Genomic DNA, 20,184 nt, shown 5'->3' on the forward strand with positions numbered 1-20,184 from the left:
TTGAGAGTGAAAAACATTGCCTTCTTTAAAAGCCCTTACACAGATATCTGAGCACTTTGGGTTTTTATTAAGGCATTTATTATGTTTATCAAGCAATTTGTTTAGGTGCTGTTGGCTGTTCTCCAAATTTAGGTAATTTCAGGATTTAGTATTTTATTTATTTATTTATATATTTTTATTGATTGCACACGTTTGCTTAAACCACTAACACACGTACAGGCTCATAATACCCACAAGGCGTCGCTGTTGCTTTGCAATGATTAAAATTAGATTAGAAATAACCATATTTATACTTCAAAAAAACATCAAACCCTAGAAAATAAGTGACTGTTTATTTCATTAATGTTTACATAGTCAAATATTTGAGAACCAAGACGGCCATAAACTCACGAAATCCTTTTTTCCAGTTGTGCCTCCAAACTTTTTATTCCTTAAAAATCTGAAGGGCAAAATACTTTGCACCGCGCTTTTAACGCACGACTCTGATGTGCGTTTTGATGGCAACTGTGATTTTTCAGATGAAGCATATTTGCACAGAAGTCAGTGGGGAAGCACATTGGAGCCCTTGATGTGGACAAAGAGACTGATGCTTTAACCTCGCACCTCAGTTTGGACTTGCCAGTGCCTGCGCTGGAGTGGAGAGGAGAGGTTGACGCAGAAAAAATAAATCCTCTTCAAACTCACATGCACCTATTTTTAAGCAAACATTTGCTGTTTTGTTTTGCGTTCGTGCACATCAGAAGACGCTTTCTGTCTTTTTAATGTAACATTAGAACAATCTCCAGAGGAAGAAAACCAGCCTACAATTATTCCTCATCTCCGGAGCTAGAATATGGAAAGCGTAAATGGTACAACCGTGCGCTCCTGCAACTTTTAGGATGTGCAGGATAATTCCGCATTAGAGGATGCGAGAGCGGATGCGGAGGAAACACAGATCCTGCCTTACGCATCACGCATCAGGGTGAAAAAAAACGCCTCCCAACCCGCTAGACTTTACTAGAAAGACAAAAGTAGCCAAGGAGCGAAAATTAAATTCACTCACTGCTACCTAACGGAAGAACACCGCAGACTGATCAGTTGGACACAGCGACGCATGGAAAAAAATACTTCGGGTGTGAAAAATTTGGGCGATATTTAGGAAGGATCTTTCGCGCAACGAGGAGACTTAGTGGCATCCTTTTGGATTTTTAACACTCTAAATACAATCTAATGCGGGATATTCGGACTTTCAAGTCTATTTGACCTGAAGTAAACCGATCCCAGTGTGAGGTGAAGAACATTATGACGAGTGCTTCTGGATATCCTCCGACGGCGATACAGGAACTTAATCGCGCATTTTTATGATAATCTCTCCGCGCGCACAAGGGGGATCTTTTCCACTTTTGCTGCCCTTCCGTGTCGGCCAGTAAGATGGAAGTTTCTCATAGGGCGAGAACAAACATGTTGCGTCTCCATACTCTGCATTTTATTGTGATGCTGCTCAGAGGTAAGTTAAACAAACGACCCAGATAGCAAAATACACTCGGGCCAGTTCCGGCTAGATTGTCGCCTGCCGAAGACTTACCCCTCGGCCCAACTCCGGCTGCCGGACTCGGGCCGGATGCCTGTGGACTCACTGCCCGATTCCGGCCCGAATCAAGCGGGCCAGATGCGGCGGCCGTAAGCGAGCCGACGCTGCGCATCCGCGCCGGAATCGGCGCGAGGGTAATGTGCGCTGCGGCCCGGAGCTGGCGCGACTCCGTATTTATACACCTTATAAAACCTTTTGGTATTACATTGGTACTTAATATATGGTATTACAACCATTTGAATTTATACAACAGCAAACACAGGCTATAATGTAAACACAAAGTGTAAGCACTGTGTTTAACCTTTGAATAAAGTGCAAACTGCATACACATTCTGTAACGAAAATAATCAGACAAATGACAAAATAAATAAATGTTAAACGTTTATTAATTGCAAGAAAAAAATAGTACTAAAATTTTATAAATAATTTTGTAGTGCACAAGAATATCAATATAAAAACAACAATAAAACAACACATTAAAGACACACAGAAAGATTTAAACAAAAAATCTAAAAATAACACACACACACAGATGTTTTTAAAACAACCCTGTTTTCCCAATAGACTTAAATTAAAAATTTGTACAAACAGCTAAATTTTATATAAACCTAAATATAGAAACCAATTTAAGATATAGCAAGAAACATCTTAAAAATACCAATGACAATCCGTAAAATATCCAAGTCAAACTTGTAAAAAGTACTGCAGAATTCTGAAGAAACATCTTGAAACATTTTTTAATAAAACATTAAAATAATAATAAACAAACAAATATATATATATATATATATATATATATATATATATATATATATATATATATATATATATATATATATATATATATATATATAAATAATTGCAGAAGTATAAAGTCAAACTTATTTTTAAATAAACTTGAACAAAATCAATTGCACAAACAGCAAGACATGAGTGAGATGATTATACATTTCATATATATACACGTCTTGTGCAATTTTATATTTATAATTTTATTTGTATTACGTTTATTAAAAATGTATCAAGATGTTTCTTCAGAATTTGGCGCACACACATACATACATACCTACATACCATACATATATACACACACACACATACACACATATATATATACATATACATATGTATACATATAAATGCAAATGAAAGAAACAAATTGTTCAAGTATCAGGGAACATCCTAATACACTTAAAATGTTGTTTAAAAAATAAAACAAAATAGTGATGTAGACATTTGACACATTAGCTTTCTCTTCTTTCTTCCTCCATCCCTGTCAGGGGCAAGTTGTAGCTACCTTGTAATGCATTTTTCCACTTCTTTATCAGTGGCGTGGTATGGACATTTGTCCTCACTCCATCTGTGATTAAAAGATAAACAGATAATTAGTAGTGAACAAGTACTAATGTAAAAAAAAAAGAAAAAATTAGGAAAAAAGTAGGCTACCTACGAAGCAAAAAAAAAAACAATAAAAAAAACAAATAAACTTAAAACACTTTGAAATTAGCAAGAGCTTGAACTTACCAGTTTCTTCATTTGTTCGGGCTGCTCCTTTAGTTGATTTTCAAGCTTTTCCAAATCCAATTGGCCAAAGGAAGGTCAAATGTGTTTACATCTGGAATTTCATCACGTCTGTTTTGGTTTTGTGAAAATCAGGCCCAGCTGCTGCTTTATGATGTTGCATGATTTTAAAACTTCAGTCAGTCGTGCTAAAAAAGAAAAACAGATTAGTATAAATCAACCTGTAGCTTATTCTCATACAACTTCTGTAAATACAACAGTGGGTTAGACACTGCTGATATTCTCTAGTTGATCTTTACTTTCTAGCTGCATTAAACCTTAACAAATTTAGTGATGTCTTCAATTCTTACAAAGACATCACGAGATGCAATAAGTTATGTCTTGATCTCAAACTGCACTAGAACAAAGACTGTAAATGTTCATAGGTGTACTGCAGGAGTGTCCAAACTTTTTGGGCCGAGAGATGTTTTTTGGGCTGCAGATGGCCCGCGGGCCGTAGTTTGGACACGCCTGGTGTACTGGAATGTACAGTATCTGTGCATCTTCATGGTGGTCTTAAGATTTCTGCCATAGTCATTGATGGTGATGGTACTTGTGGTGCTGCATTGATTTCTGAAATCTTCATACCTGCCTTTTATCCAGCCTCTTTGTTCAAAGTAATTTTTCTTCATCACGGTATAGATGCGTCTATACTGTCCCTTGATCAGATACATTTACAAAACAAAACATCACTTTAGTATAGTGCCAGGGCAAAACTCACAGGTTGTAATAGATCAATGACAATGTTGACAGTATGTGTTTAAAATAATTGCAAACAAACCTGTTCTGTCTTGAGATGTATGACAGGCAATCATCGTCCTCATCTGTCTACCAGTCAGAAATCACAGTTGCATGTGGATGTTTCAGTCGAGCTTCCTCATATGCATCTATAATAAAACATCACATTGTTGTTAACCTCCCGTAAAGAAAAGTTCAAATCCTGAAATACTATCAAAGTTAATTAATGCATATAATACCTATAGTGTAAATAATCAGTACACAGAAGGTTGCACAAGATTTATTCGGAGATTCATGCAGAGTGACAGCCTTATGAATCTGAGACATAGATTTGTAAGATGGTCAAGCACATGCATTATTCTGTACCCATGAAGATTAACCTACCATTGTGAAAAATGTTTGATGATGATGATGATAGCCAATAACAATAAACCATTTCAGCTGTTTGTGAAGCAATTAGTAATGTAATGTCTGAAAAGCTCAATTTATGTTGAAAATGTATCAGCAGTTTACAGCTTATAATGGACTTTTAGCACACAACTATAGCATGCCTATTCACGTTCAAAAGAGTGTGCCATTGACTTCTTTGGTCGTGATGTACTGCAAAATGATCTCACTAACCTTTGTTAAACAAGAACAATGAGACTTAACCAACAAATATTGTTACCCATTCATTTAAATCAGAATTTATCACCGTCAATAACATAAAAAACAAACAAAAAACATCAAAATCTGCTTTAAGACGTTCAGTTTTACATTAACTGACCATTACAGCTTGAACAAAAGATATAATTGATTCACATAGGCTAACACATATGAATTAAAGTGCATAGTAATATATTTCTCTTGGATAATTTAAAGAGAATAGTAAACAGTCGAGTTTCGATCACTTTTCGTGACTAACTGCATAAACAAGATAAACAATAATATTTTATTAATTTAAAACGATTAGTTTTTATTTACACAATCACAGAATTAATACTGTTGGATAAGTATACGCCTGTACAATGATTTTTTCAACATCCACGGTACTTTATACGGTTAAATCAGGAAAAAAACACGTTGCCATGTTAGTTAATGGATTCGTCTACAGAAACTTTCTTTAACGCAAAGTTAGCATACACACAAATTCGTTTCATGTTTCTTTAAAATAATTAAAATAGTTTTCAGTTACTACACACGTTACAATCTAACATTGTGTTAAAGGAAAACGAACTTTCAGGCTGTTTGTAACTGTTAGCGTTAGCATACATTAGCTCCAGTCGTGTTTCTTAAAGCAAGTTACATTTCGTATCAAACTGTTTTAAATTACTAAACGCTGTTACAACCAAACACCGTGGAAATGTTTTAAGCTCTAAATTCGCTAATTATACAGAACACAAGCAGTAAAAAGCTTACCTTTCTGACCGGAATTCACGTGAAGTCTTTAAAAAAAAAAAAACTTTTTCTTCTTGTGATCTTCGTGCCATGGTGGTTGACAACCAGCTTTTTGGAGCATTACCGCCACCGTCTGGATTGGAGTGTGGATCATGAGTTTAGTCACGCATGTGTTTATTATGAAACCAACTTCTGCTTTAAAACAAAAACAGTCAGCACAGGAGCGTGCTATCTCAAAAATAAGCGAATTTTACATAGTTTTTCTCTAGATGACATGTATAATCTATTTATAAATAATATTGTTTGCGTCTAAACATTGCGAACATCCACACTAAATATTCTTTTTTTTTTTTTTTTTTTTTTGGCTATCGTACCATGAATATTTTCTCAAATTATCATTAAACGTGGAGCTAACAGATTACTAGATAAATAAAGGACTTAATCGGTTGCCATCAGCCTTAATCGGTTGCCATATGGTTGACCGGAATCGGGCCAGTGCTTTACAGCCGTATCACAACCGCATGTGCGCGAGCGAGCTGCGGGCCGCACTCGGCCCGGATAACACTCTCCGATGCCGAGTCGGAGCCGGAGGCGCCGGAGGGCAGCCGAGCTCGGGCCGATTACTGCCTGCTATCTGGGGAGTTCTGGCACATTTTCATGATGAGATTTCCCCTGTGTATCTTTAGACCGTAAGGAGATAGTGTAAATCGTAAGATGTAGTGTGGTCCTCGCTGAACCTTTTGAGTTCAGCTCATTGTGTGGTATCGTTAAAGCGAGACATGAATGGGAACCGCACCATAACATGCGCGACATCACGGCTATTGACTGACACCGTTTGCGCTGCAACTGGGGATTAGAGAGGTCCGATTCAAGAACGAGTTCTGTGGAGTCGAATCTTTTAATGAATCGAGTAAACAAGTTCATGAAACAAGACCAGGTGGCTGGTGTCCATCAAGCTAAAAAACAAAAAATCAGTATTGACTTTATTGAATGTATTGTATTGTAAGCATGCCCAATTGCGTAAATAGCCTAGATTTCATGAGTAAGATATAATGCTACATATGGAGTTGATCAAAGAATTTGAGGGGTTGACGTTAAGTTGACTATATAAGAAAGCACATATTAAAGATTTTAATTGAACATAAATATATTTCCAGCTCACTATAACGCAAGAAACAAATAACACCTGACTCTTACAGTATGGCACCACTTTTGTTTGTAAAAAAATGACATACACGTACCCATTTATCTGTTCTTTCAGAACATGTTGTCAACAAACTGAGTTGAAAAGTAATTAATTAAAAAATAAAATTGTGACCAATTAGGAAAACACAATAAAAAAAAGAAAAAAAAATAGTTGAAAGAGTGTAATGTATATTACAAAATACAATTGGAACCAACAGGACAAACACAGTAGAAATGTAAAAATGTAATGAAAAATGTAAAAATGAAGGATTTTTGATATCATTCATAATTTAGTAATAAAAAAAAAAAATTATTCACAGTATGACTTTAAACATAAATTGATTTCTATCAAAGATACAATATTATTCAGTAAAGAGCAGTGGATGGTTCTTTTGTACACTGACTACACTGACACAACTGGTTTTGCTTGTTAAAGACACAACTGATTTATATATATATATATATATATATATATATATATATATATATATATATATATATATATATATATATATATATACACACACACACACACACACACACACACACACACAAAGTTGGACATTGGACATTTAGATATTTTTCATGTTCGTTTGTCTATTTAAGTGCTGGCTCAAAGCCTAAAGTAGTCTTTTGTAGTCCTTGTTTTACTTCTCAGATTGCATGGACAGAACATCTGGGTAATAGCATTTCTCATATCCAACAGTCAAGTAATGTTAAATGATTTTACTGATTGAGGGTTCCATAAAAAAGGCCATCACATCACTTTAAAGTGAAGGAACAGAAGCATCATATTTTCATAATACTTGGAAGCCAAAATTAAAAATGAGTCTCTCTGTTTCACAGCCCTAGTTAATAAATCATCTTTTAGAGCAATGGAGCCCGCTGGTGGTTTGCGGGCCCTACACAACTTATGTATTTTGTACAGAGAGAACCGGCTCTACTAATGTTTCTTTTAATACATAATCAAAGTCAACTAAATTATTTGGATAACTTTTGCACTGTTACTCAATTGCACATTTTCAAATTAGCTTGGATTGACATGCCTTTTCAATTAAATTTCACTCAGTTTTTATTATATATGGCTTTTTTTATTTATAGGATGTAATATTCCACACAGGATATTTGTAACCACTTAAATCAAACTGTAACTTTGTAACTGCCAACTTAAATCAACAGTTCACCCAAAAATGTACTTAAACTTGACTTGTTCCAAACTAGCATGATTTTTTTCCTTTTTTTTCTGTTGAACACATATTTTTAATTGAACATAAAAACAGTTTTTAGCTCACTAATACAGCAACCAAATGACTTCTGACTTACTAGCAGAACTTGGTAAAGTCGGTTTACTAATTTTAGTTTAATATGTTAAATGGGTACATGTAAGTAATTTTTTATCTGTCTTTCAGAACATTTTCACTGTCAGCAAAGAAAAGTGAGTTGAAACAGTCAGTAATGCATTTTAAATAACATTTCTCAATATTATGCCGTGGTCACACTGGAGTTTGAGTATGAAAAATTATTTTGTATGGTGTTGCAAAAAGTGCAAGATTAAACAAGATGATTAGACATTTAAAAAAGCAGGCGACTAATCTATATTTTCAATTTCTGTCCAGAGAGATCATGTTTTGATTTTCAATTGGTCTCATGCAAGCTTGTTCACCAAGCTCGAACTTTGCAATGCAGTGAACTGTGAAACTTGTCGCACGAGCTTGAGTTTCCGATCTGATGCAATTGCATGTGTATGAATAAAAGTCTATGTGGGGAAAGCCCAGTGTGAACGTGGCTTTAGTCTGATGTTACCTCAGATAATTCAAATAAATATCCGTAAATTATACAATATCTCAAGCTAATTCCCTTAATAATCGTTATCCAATACTTCCTTGATGTATGATGTTGGTGTTCTTGGCATACAGGTTTTTTTTTACTTCTATACACTCTCAGCATCATTCTCAGCTATATGCAGGTCTGACACAGGTCTTTTGAGGATAGATTAAATTCCATCCAAGTTTATAGAGGTTTTCACAATAATTATCATTCCAAAGCAGCTTCACAAAATGCATGTCATGCACATCAAAAAATCAAATCACATCATTACAAAAATCAAAATTTGAAAAGTTAAGGAGTTATTCATAGAATGGGCAGTATGTAAACATAGTTAACATCCAGTTATACTGTATATAGTGTCCTTCTAAAAAGGTGAGGTCTAATTGTATATATACATGTTCAATGAAGAGCATATATTGGGTGCATAGTCTTTAGTACTTCTTTTCCCCCGATGTACAGCATAAACCAGACACCACCCCCAAGGTGTCTTTGTAGGAATAAAAAGTTTATGCAGGAGCCCACTGGTCACAATAGCCAAATAAGAGTTTTGAATAGAAAATAACATGAAGGGTTTGGGTGCAAAAACCTCTAAGTGCTGTCAGAAATTTTCTTCTAAAATCCACATTTTTCTCAACCTCCTGTGTTTGTTCTGTAATTGCACTTTAAAGGTGAAATGAAAAGAACATATTCATTCTCCATAACCGTTAAATGACAACCTACACACAGGAGCCTGAGCAAAATGCTCACTTTAGACAAAAATAAATCAAGTCAGCACCTACTAAAGAGGCTTTTGCAACTCTTTACATATCCATGTATACTCTGTAACAGTAAAAAACACTGTTTATCAAGTCCCCCTTATTTTGTGGTGAATGGTTCAACTTGGATTATATGACTGTTAGTTCTACTGTTTTAAGTGCGTTTTTGAGTTGGTACAGATTCTTTGATCAATGAATACATGATCTTTGAGTTGAGCATCATTAATCTGTACTTCTTTTAGAACATTTTATTAACAAGGCTATTATAAAACATCACATGTTCCATCACAAGGAGCTTTTGCACAGAGCGTAATGAGATTGAAACCAGGCGAATTGTGACAAACCACGCTTTCGCACAGAACATGCTTGTAAAGTGATTGATTCATGTCTGCACTAGAGGTGACACAGACCACAATAAATTTTTAGGCAGCATGTTTATGACACTAATCCTGATCTTCTCTTATTTTTTTTCTGAGATATGCATATTGTCATTTTTCTCCCCATTTGGCTCTACTGTCTTCTCTAAACAATAAACAAGAGTAAATTTAAATTAAATTTAGTACTACAGAAAAACATAAACATAAAAACATAAACATAAACATGCGTCTATCATGATTATGCATACATTACTAAAAAATTGTTAAACTTTTCTTTGAGTCTTTTTAGTTCTGAAATTGATAAATTGTTAAAATTGCTACTTAACTTTTATTGTTGATGATTTCATATCAGAAGGCTCTCTGTTTTCTGACACTAAAAAAAAAATCTTGCCTTGACATTACCATTTTTTTTTTCTGGAATGCTTTTTGTCTGTCTATTCTGCTTTTTAAAACAGTTTTGTGTGTAGCGCTACCAGTCTCGCCCTTTTGTGCAGCTTCACTAGCTCCGGGCACACGATCTAAAGCACAAATCTAAACAGGGCAGTCTATTTAATTGCATTGCAACAAGGAAAAAAAGGCTTGCTTTGTTGTGCAGCATATGATCATGCTTGCTGTACATTGCTCTATAGGGACCTATTGTTTTGATTTCAGTGTGTTATTGCATCATACTGTACATTCACACTGTTTACTTGCGTTAAATGTGGTCTTGACACTGGTAGGTCACTTATTAATGATAGAATATTTGAAGTATACATTGGGATTGAAAATATGTAAACCTCAACTAGAGTGTTTGTGTTTCTGAATGCAGTCCCTTATATTGGTTTTGATAGGATTTAAACACACGTAACCCCCAAGCATCTTACATAGCTTTCTTGATATGAGCAGTTCAAGATTTGGCTATTTTTATTGTAAGTTTGCAAGTAAGTTTTTATTGAAAGTCTGAGCCTGTAAAACATGATCAATGTGTCAAACACTCACAAACACACCCTTAAACGCCATTTAAAATGTTTGCCATTTTAATTTATGTTGTTATTTTTTAATTTTTTATAAGATTTTGTGCCACCATATTTCAGCAGGGTCACCAGATTTTAAGCTTTTGTAAGTCTGAACTTACTGTAATGATGATGATGATGATAATAATAATAATAATAAATGTTATTATTTAATGAAGCATTAATATTATTGAATTAATATACACCAATATATTTGACAAATAATACTGTGATCATTTTAGCACTGTGTACAGTGGTTCCTAATTGTGGGAGTTATGTTCTAAAAATCTCCCGCAATAGGTGAAATCAGTGTATTACGATTTATTTTTTTTTACAATCATTATAGATGTTTTAAGCTGTAAAACCCCTCACTACACTGTTTTCTCGGATATGCATTAACATTTGTACACTTTTCTCTCTTGTATTAACAATCGCGTAACTTCCACCTTCCTTAAAGGTTCAGGACACCCTGGAGAACTTTTTTTTTATATTAACAGATTTGTGTGTGTTGAGCATCAGTTAAGACAATGTTAGCACCTGTCAGCTTTAATTGTGGGGAAAACTGGATAATTTAGAGCTTTTGTCAGCTAATTTCAGCTTCCGGGTTTAAAATGATTTTTGGGGCGGGATCAAAATCGGCGACGTAGCGCAGAACTGCAAGTGCAATGATGACGCGTCGATTTCTCATTATTATTCATAGCGGAGTTTTCTTATCCTATGAGAAGAGCCGGCTGCTTAATTATTCATGAGACCTGCCAGAGTCAAGCACGGGCTGTGAGACACGTCACGGATCCACGGCACGGGCACACAGTATTTAGCCGTTCATGAAGGCTCATATGCGTTTATTTCCATGATCCACGGGGTTTGTTGCATGTTTTCCCCCGCGATCTTGTCAGGGCCGATCATACAGCAAAGCTGTGTGTGCTGAAAGCATTTATGTCGGGAGAGCAGCACGAGAATTAGAGAATGGCGGACGCTGTCTTTTATCAGGAGTTCGTTCACATTCAGACACATCACTGTGCTGCTGTGTTTGACTAAATCCTCCAGATTACCAGCAGGGCTAATGGTTAAAATAGACAGGTCAGGAGACCTGCTGCACTGAGTCTGCTGGATACGGGGATTGAGGGAGAAGTGCTCATTTATAGTGTTAACATGAACACACTTATCTTTATAATTATATAAATTGTGGTTATGTGTATATGAAATTACGAATAACAAATGTAGCAGGGCATTAAATTACTGTTCATTTCTTTGCATTTTAACTTTGTAAACTATAAACTCATGCGTCTCCTCATGGTTTGTCTCATTTTGTGAGCTAGCTTCATTCGCTCACGTTCTCCCCTGCTGGCCACGCCCACTCCTGCCCGATGCTCGCGGAGCTCCACGCCCATTAATCATGCATCTTTTGAAAAAATTCTGAAGTAGACTTTAACCGAAAGTGGGGGGTGTCATGGCCCTTTAAGCATGTCCAGAAGTCCAACTATTTGTAAGATGGTTAGCATCTTCCTCTGCCTTTTGGAAGCTACTGTGGGTGCCTTTGACGGTGCAGAACATTTCGTCGACATTATGGGGTTTGTTGAGGAGAAAACTTGCAAACATAGAGTACAGCACTTCATACTGTTATTCTGCTAGCAATGAAAGATTTATGTCAGTTTGGCAAGCTGAACGCGTTCTGTACTGAGACACAACCAATGTCTACAGCCAATCAGGACGCAAAACACAATGTGCTAATCAGGATGAAGAACACAATGCTCTGTCAAAAAAAAGCATGTCAAAAAATCTGTAAAACTGTGAGACTGTGAAAGGTGAACCCCATCATGGCGGGGGACCATTGTACATGTATGTATATATATACATGTATGTATATATATATATATATATATATATATATATATATATATATATATATATATATATATATATATATATATATATATATATATATTTTTTTTTTTTTTTTTTTAAAGACATAAAAAATTTGAAACAAATATATGTTAGTTGATATTTACAATAAATCAAAAGCAGTGATATGAAAAAAAAGCACGTCACAACAACTTAGAGCTTTGTGCCCAAATTTAGAAACAATTTAGAACTGCAATGTGAGGCATGCTTTCACTCTTTCATTTCTTCTTTTGCAAATACACTCAGTCATTTAATGCTACCCTACTACTATTTAGTCCCACTGTTTATTACTATGCTTCATTTACGAACCATTGGACTGGAACATTTTATTGACTGTTACGTTTCATACATTCCTCAAATGAAGCAGTTCATTGTCAAGAAAAGCTAAAGTTTGTACAGGATTTTCAAATGCTGGCAAATGATATTCAACCAACTCTGGCTTTTTCAGAATTTTCTTTTATAATTGCAGAAAAAGTACTTCTCTTATGTAAGCAAGTATTGTCTCATGTGGTGTTTTCCTCACAGCAAGGGGCATGCAGGGTCCTGCTATTGCACTGCTTTCTGTCTGGAGGTTTTAGTTTTGTGGTTCACTACTCCGGGTGCATTCAGTTAAATCAAGGCACTTTTGACTTTTAAAAAAACATTGTGTTTGGCTGTTGAGACATTTCCTTTATGAAATCAGTCTATGGCGTTCAATCAAATATAGAGGCAAACCTGGGGACTCAGCAGTGTGTCAGATTACTTTCTACATTAAATCTAAAGCACTTTGACTGTAAATTGAGTAGTTTGTTAAATGGATATTATGATAATAAAAAGCTCTAAATTAACAAGGCCTACTTTTTCCTCTGTATTTTTCTTCCAACCTCTTTTCTTGCTTTATCTTCTGCCTTCCTCCTCCTCCCTCTGCACCTAAGTGGTCTAGTGTTGCGATAACATGTAGTACTTAGTACTAAAATGACCTTGGAATTATCCGGGTCTTTGAGCTTGATGTTCTGCAGGCCCACACATAACTCAGTGTTTTAAACTGAATGTAAAAAAAAGGTTTCATTATTAGGCTGCTAAAGAGATATATGAGCATTCTGGAAAAGCACACTGTTGCTGAAGTGAAAAAAGGGATGAATTAGATTTTACAGAGTGCTCTTAAACTTAAATCCTGAAGAAGGTTTTCTGAAGTAGGGATGAATCCATATTTAAATACGTATTTGTTTTCAGTAATTTAAACTTCTGAAAAGGAGACTGAATGAACTGAATTTAGACATTATAAAGAATAAAAATGGATATTTATATTTTGATTTTAAGTGTTAAGTAAAAGGCAAATGTTTTCTTAAACAAATTAATTGTTATTAATGATTCCCTCTACATTGTTCCAAGCCTGAGACCTTTTATTAACTTTTGCAGCACAAATTAAGATGATTTAGATAAAATTTGAGAACTCCGTGGTTCTTTATTGACAGCAAGTTGTAAAATGTTTAAAGTCTTACATTTACCAAAAATGTCCTCCATAGGCCAGAGGGCGCTTTCAAGGAAACGCATGGACCTGGAGAAAATAGCAGTTGCTGAATAAACATAACATTTAACTGCTTTCATTGATTCAGCGTGATTAATAAACAACTATGGAATACTCTTACAAAAGGATTTGTTACACTCGACTGTAGTTTTGAGGTGAGTTTGGAAAAAAAACATGTTATTATATGATATGATTTCACATGCAGCTGTAGTTTTTTGAGAATCTGCGCAAACAGTCATTATTGCAGAACAATTATATCAATGTCAGTATGGACAGATTAAATTACAATATAAAGGTCCTGTGAAGTGCTTTGAAATAGGCATTTTGTATTTGATGTTTGACATAACCTCAACTGAAAAATGAAGAGAGGGTGGGACATGCAGTAGAGAAGCTTGTCCCCTTTAAAAACAGCCTATAGCCTTTAATTTTTTTTTTCTCACAGCTCTGCCAATGAGAGTGGTTGAGCTTAGGCCCATCAAATGAAAGCAAACGAGAAACGTCTTGAAGAGGGCGGGGCATATCTGATAACAAGAACATTTGATTGGTCAAGATTTGATGAGGTTCTGTGATAAAACTTTGATCCATTTGGGTGGAAGTGATAAACTGCAGGGGTGGCGCAGTGGTGCTGTAGGTAGTACTGTCTCCTCACAGCAAGAAGGTTGCTGGTTCCAGCCTCGGCTGGGTCAGTTGGCAATTCTGTGTGGAGTTTTCATGTTCTCCCTGCGTTCGCGTGGATTTCTTGTGGGTGCTCCGGTTTGTGTAGTAAACTCTGGGCCATCTAATCCAGGGGTGCCCAAACTTGACCCTGCAGCGCCAATGTGCAAAAACATTTAGCTCCAAAGGCTGTGCCCAGTCTGTATCTGGATGGGAGGCCACATGGGAAAGCTAGGTTGCTGCCAGGAGTGGTGTTAGTGAGACCAGCACGGGTTTTCAACCTGTGGTCTGTCTAGGTCCTAATGCCCCAGTATATTGAAATTGTCATCTTTCGGATGAGACATTAAACCGAGGTCCTGAGGTCGTTAAAAATCCCAGGATATCCTTCAAAAAAGTGTAGGCCTTGGTTTGCCTTGGTTAAATCGCCCAGCCCTAGTAAATCAATGTTTTGAAGCTAAGGGAATATGTTGTGCCCACAGAAATGACAATTTTATCAAACAGATTCCTCTCTTCAGTATCATTTTTGTTCTCAAGCATCGTGCATCGATGTATGGCCTCGGTGGCCATACACAACTATTTTATCCATACAGTTATAGAACAGGGTTAAACTATCATTTTTTGTTGCCCCATTTACAGGTGAATCATTTGAAACAAAAACATTGTCAATATATTGTGAAACACTAATCTGAACACAGCTGGAATTGCATACCTTTTAAACATTGCTCCAAGTCACTATTATATGCAATGATTTCTTTGAGAAAGTGTTTTGTTGCATTGTATTATTACCCAGAATTATGCCTGTTGAAACTGAGAAAATGAGCATCAAGGCCAAAATTCCATTTACTCTTGAATGACACATTAGTTTAAGTAATTTTATGTCTTTTCTGAGTAGATTTCTAAAGACAAATATGGCACTTCACATGTCTTGAAAGCTAAAATTACGCAGACGTCAAACATGAAATGTCCTGTAAATTAGGTCACTTGTCTTTTTCTCAGCCATCAAGATTTCTGTGATGACGTCTGGATAAAAAGCCATTTTACTCAGACCTTTAGTGGAGTGCGTTTTCTCGAGCTATGATAGACCTGTTTGCCTGGTGAAGTTCTGAGTTACGGCAGTACTGTACATCATGTCTTATTATGCCACCTTGTACTATGTGCTGACCTTAAATGGCAAAGTACAGGTTTTTTGTTTGGCTAAAAGGACATTTTATGGAGCTTTTTATAGATTGGCGTTAAGAATGTTATTTCTGTACTTTCACAGGAGTTATAACCTTAATGGTCATTCCTTGTGTCCCTGTTTAGCTGTGCCTTTACTGAATGAGCACTGTGCTATGTCCAACAGATTGCACTATTATGTTTTTCTCTTCTTTTTCATTATTTTATACCTCATTTTATCTGTTTTCATGTTATTTTTTAATCATTTTTATTATTTGTTTTTATTTTTCTTATACTTGTTTCTTTTATTCTTGTTTATGTAAAGCAACTGTGTATGAAATGTGTTATATAAATAAACTTGCCTCACTAGAGGTGAAACTTTATAGAGTTACATTAGTTAATGTCAATGTGTGTACATGAGCAAACAATGAAAAGTACATTAATTTCATCAATTTTCTTTATTCATCTTTGTTAACACTAGTTAATGACAATACAATTGTTTATTGTTGATTCCTAACATTGACAATGCAACTTACTGTATATTAACAACCTCAACTTTGGATTGTAATAATTCATTAGTAAATGTTGAAATACTATTAATAATTATATTATTGTTAATATTAATCACCATTATACAGCCCCTATTTTGCATTATAAAAGATCATATTTTGGCTTTGATGGTCTCCAACAAAAAAGACTTTCATTGTCTTATGATATGCATTCATTCTTACTTAATTATCCAAATGATGGCGACAAGGTGGCTCAGTGGTTAGCAGAGTTTGCATGTTCTACTCGTGTTCGTGTGGGTTTTCTCAGGGTGCTCCAGTTTACATCACATTTCAAAGACATAGCGCTATAGGTCAGTTGAATAAACTAAATTGGCCGTAGTGTATTAGTGTGCATATGAATGAGTGTGTATGGGTGTTGTTTCCCAATACAGGGTTGGGGCTGGAAGGGGATTCATTGTGTAAAACATATGCTGGAATAGTTGGCAGTTCATTCTGCTGTGGTGACCTCTGAAATAGAGACTAAAGCTGAAGAAAAAGGAATAAATAGTCCCCAATGACTCCCATATGATTTGTTCATTTTACCAACTTTATCATTTTACCAACTCCCATATAATTTGGTGCATTTTACCAACTTTATCACCACAGCCGCATGTCAGCTACAAAACAGCTACAAGATGCTCAGAGCTGAAAATTATAAACTTCTAAAAAGGTATAAAAAATAATCTGACGGGTGTTTTGAGCTGAAACTTTACAGAAGTCACAAAAGACTAATCTTAAATATTGAAAAAGGGGTAAAATGCCCTTAAAATCTCAGCTGGAAGTTCTCATTCACTGTGTTACAACACTTCATGGAAGACCATTTTCAAAAAACCTTAATAGGTGGTCTTTAATGTTGTGCTAGTATTGTGTATTCTTCATTTTGCTATACAATAAACGATATCAACAAAAATAAACCTTTTTTTTCCCAAATTAATTAAAATTTGAAGATCATGTACATTTTACTAATGCCTTTTTGGATTTGCTTGTTCATCTTACATTTGAATTACTATTAATTACTTAGATGTTAATTACTTACCCTCATGTTGTTTCAACCCCCTGAAACCATTGTTCATCTTCAGAACAGAAATTGTGATATTTAGGACAAAATCTTAAAGCTCTGATACTTTTGAAGTAAAAAAAACCTGTATTGTAAAAAAGAAAACGAAAAATAAAGTGAAACATGCAGAAGCAATAGCATCAGAAACAGTCAATGAGTTAGATTCAGTCAATTATTTTAAAATTCAGTTTACATGATATCACACGTTTCTGAAACATTATCCAACAAAAAGCCAAGTACGTAGTTTGAGTTTTTAATTTACCACCTGATCTTGTGTAGACCAAGGCCACCTAACAGCTTTGTTAGTCAAGGATAAATGAAAAAAAAAACTGAGTATTTTTTTATTTTATTTGTAATTTGCAGATGGAGTGTCAGTACAGTGAATGCAGTTGTTAGTCATTCAGTTTGTTTGTGAATGGTGTATTCAGTGAAAGTTATTTTTTATATATTCATTTCTCATTCATTTACATAATTGCACAGACTTCGTCATGTCAAGTTTGTATTTTCAATGACACAGACAGACAGGAAATGTTTGACCTAAAAGAAGAGTGTTTTATTACTTTGATTACGGTACAGGCCTCAGCATAATATATGTCAAGCTGTAAAACCAAACATGCAGTCATATCTATTTGCCCCGGAGTAAATAACACAAAACTGTGACCAAATATTGCCTTTTAGATATACCCCAAAGCAATTATATTTTCATAATAAATAAAATACTACATACATTAACCAGACTCCTGAATTGGGGTCCATCAAAGAAGTGCTCTAGGTGGACAATGGAAGGCTGACTTGCTGGAAGTGCCATCTCCAAAATCATCGAAACACCTTTTCAAACAGGCTTTATCCTTATAAATAAACTGCATATTTGTAACTCAAACAACTACATTCTCAGTCAAAAAAGTCTCGGAAGTGCATTTTGTAGTCCAACAGCTGCACAATTTGTTAAACTCATTCATTCATTTATTTTCTTTTCGGCTTAATCCCTTTATTAATCTGGGGTCGCCACAGCAGAATGAAACACCAACTTATCCAGCATATGTTTTATGCAGCAGATGCTCTTCCAGCTGCAACCTATCACTGAGAAACATCCATACACACTCAATCACACTAACACTACGGACAATTTAGCTTAACCAATTCACCTGTACCACATATCTTTGGAAACCAGAGCACCTCGAGGAAACCCATGCGAACACGGGGAGAACATGCAAACTCCACACAGAAAAGCCAACTGACCCAGACGTGGCTCAAACCAGCAACCTTCTTGCTGCGAGGTGATCGTGCTACCCACTGCGCCAACGTGCAGCCCTAATTTGTCAAACTAAAGTTTGTTTTTTATTCCTCTTCAGCACTCTCTGCGGGCAGAATGATACATACAAGTGAAGAGGCTTGAAGACTTCTAATATGCTATCTGACTGCTTTTAGCTAATCAGATTTGAAAACCAGAAATAAATGTTGTATGTGTGTATTTATTTGTTTATTTATTTACTCGTTTATTTATTGTTTAGTTATTTACATATCAGTTTACTTATTTACTTACAAATTCTTATCATTATTATTAATATGTTTTTTATTTGGTTGCATGGTCCTGAAAGGGTTAGTTCATCAAAAATTGAAAATTGTTATTAACCACTTAACCTTGTGTTGTTCCAAACACAAATAAGATATCTGAGAGGGGCGGCACAGTGAAACTGTCGCATCACAGCAAATAGTTTGGTGGTTCGAGTCCCTAGTTGGGCCAGTTTGCATTTGTGTGTGGAGTTTCCATGTTCTTCCCCTGTGCTCTGGTTTTCCCCATATTTAAAGACATGCAGTATAAGTAAACAAAATTGGCAGTAGCAGTAGTTGGCAGTTCATTATGCTGTGGCAACCCCTGATAAATAAGGTACTAAGTCAAAAGAGAATGAATAAAAATATCTGAGAGCTACCTCATACTCTATGGACTGCAATGGTTACAATTCTTTTAAAGTCCATAATGGTAATCAGTTTTCATGTTGTATATGTATGTGTAATGCTTTTTAATTGTTTGATTAAACCTTTACCTTTCCCTAACAGCTATAATAAATGTAACAAAACTAATTGCTAAAAAGAAACACAACAGGGAAACATTTAAGACTAACTTAAATGTTAAAAAGGTGTTCAAACCAAAACTCTTTTGAAGCAGAGGTATTTTAATATATAACTTGTTCACTGAGACAAGATCACACGGATTATGCTTTCACTCTTCTGAGAGCAATTTTCTACTATGTTTGAGGAGTACTGAAGCATGTAAGCTGTAGTTTTATACACTGAAAAGCATGTTCAGTGGTTAAGCATTTGCCTCACCTGGGACCAAAACCAGTCGTCCTGCTCAAGCTGCCTCATTACCCTAGAGCTGCTCTGCTGCCCACTGAGATTACCAGAAAACTGGGAGATTTCAACATCAAATTGCATTTTGTGAACGCCTGCATAAAATAAACAGTTGATTAAAAACTCTTAATTGAGCATATACAAAATTATTGCACATTTTGATTGGCCATCCAGGCCATTTTTGGCATTTTTTGGGTTAACCGTCATGTCATCTATATACTGCATTTATGAACTGTCTTCTCAAAAAAAGTGATTTTACATTGTCTACATTGAGACTATATTAAAAGTGGGTCACACACCGGACAAAAAGCACTACATTAAATCACATTGGGATGTGAATATAACCAGTTTATTTTTATTTTATTATTTTTTTTGCAATGAATGTACTGTATACCACAGTGTTTAGCTGCTCTCTGAGTAAATGTTTTGAATATTTAAAATAAGTGCTTTTGTCTGTTTATCTGAAAACAGGCTCATTCTAAAAACTATCTATCTATCTATCTATCTATCTATCTATCTATCTATCTATCTATCTATCTATCTATCTATCTATCTATCTATCTATCTATCTATCTATCTATCTATCTATCTATCTATCTATCTATCTATCTATATATATATATATATA

At 35.2% G+C, this 20,184-nt stretch overlaps 1 protein-coding gene and 1 long non-coding RNA gene across 3 annotated transcripts in view; one reads left to right on the plus strand and one right to left on the minus strand.

The window, feature by feature from the left end:
• Positions 1-606: 606 nt before the first annotated feature.
• si:dkeyp-14d3.1 overlaps positions 607-20,184 on the plus strand; it is a 592,968-nt gene continuing 573,390 nt past the window's right edge. Inside the window, exon 1 of the mRNA XM_087265101.1 lies at positions 607-1,486. Coding sequence (XP_087121227.1) covers positions 1,411-1,486 — 76 coding nt within the window. The 5' untranslated portion in view covers positions 607-1,410. The remainder of the gene's footprint in view (positions 1,487-20,184) is intronic.
• On the minus strand, positions 1,939-5,323 carry LOC147842759 (uncharacterized). 2 transcript variants are annotated; one of them, XR_015498242.1, is made up of 6 exons: positions 5,267-5,323; positions 3,912-4,017; positions 3,719-3,789; positions 3,095-3,279; positions 2,727-2,930; positions 1,939-2,294 (listed from the first exon to the last, which is right to left on the minus strand). It is a non-coding gene; the product is annotated as an uncharacterized LOC147842759 (long non-coding RNA). The 2 variants fall into 2 exon arrangements; XR_015498241.1 differs by having other exon boundaries at positions 2,625-2,930.

The sequence above is a fragment of the Danio rerio genome, chromosome 8 (assembly GCF_052040795.2).
Source record: "Danio rerio strain M-AB ecotype USA chromosome 8, GRCz13ab, whole genome shotgun sequence".
In the NCBI taxonomy this organism is placed as follows: Eukaryota; Metazoa; Chordata; class Actinopteri; order Cypriniformes; family Danionidae; genus Danio; species Danio rerio.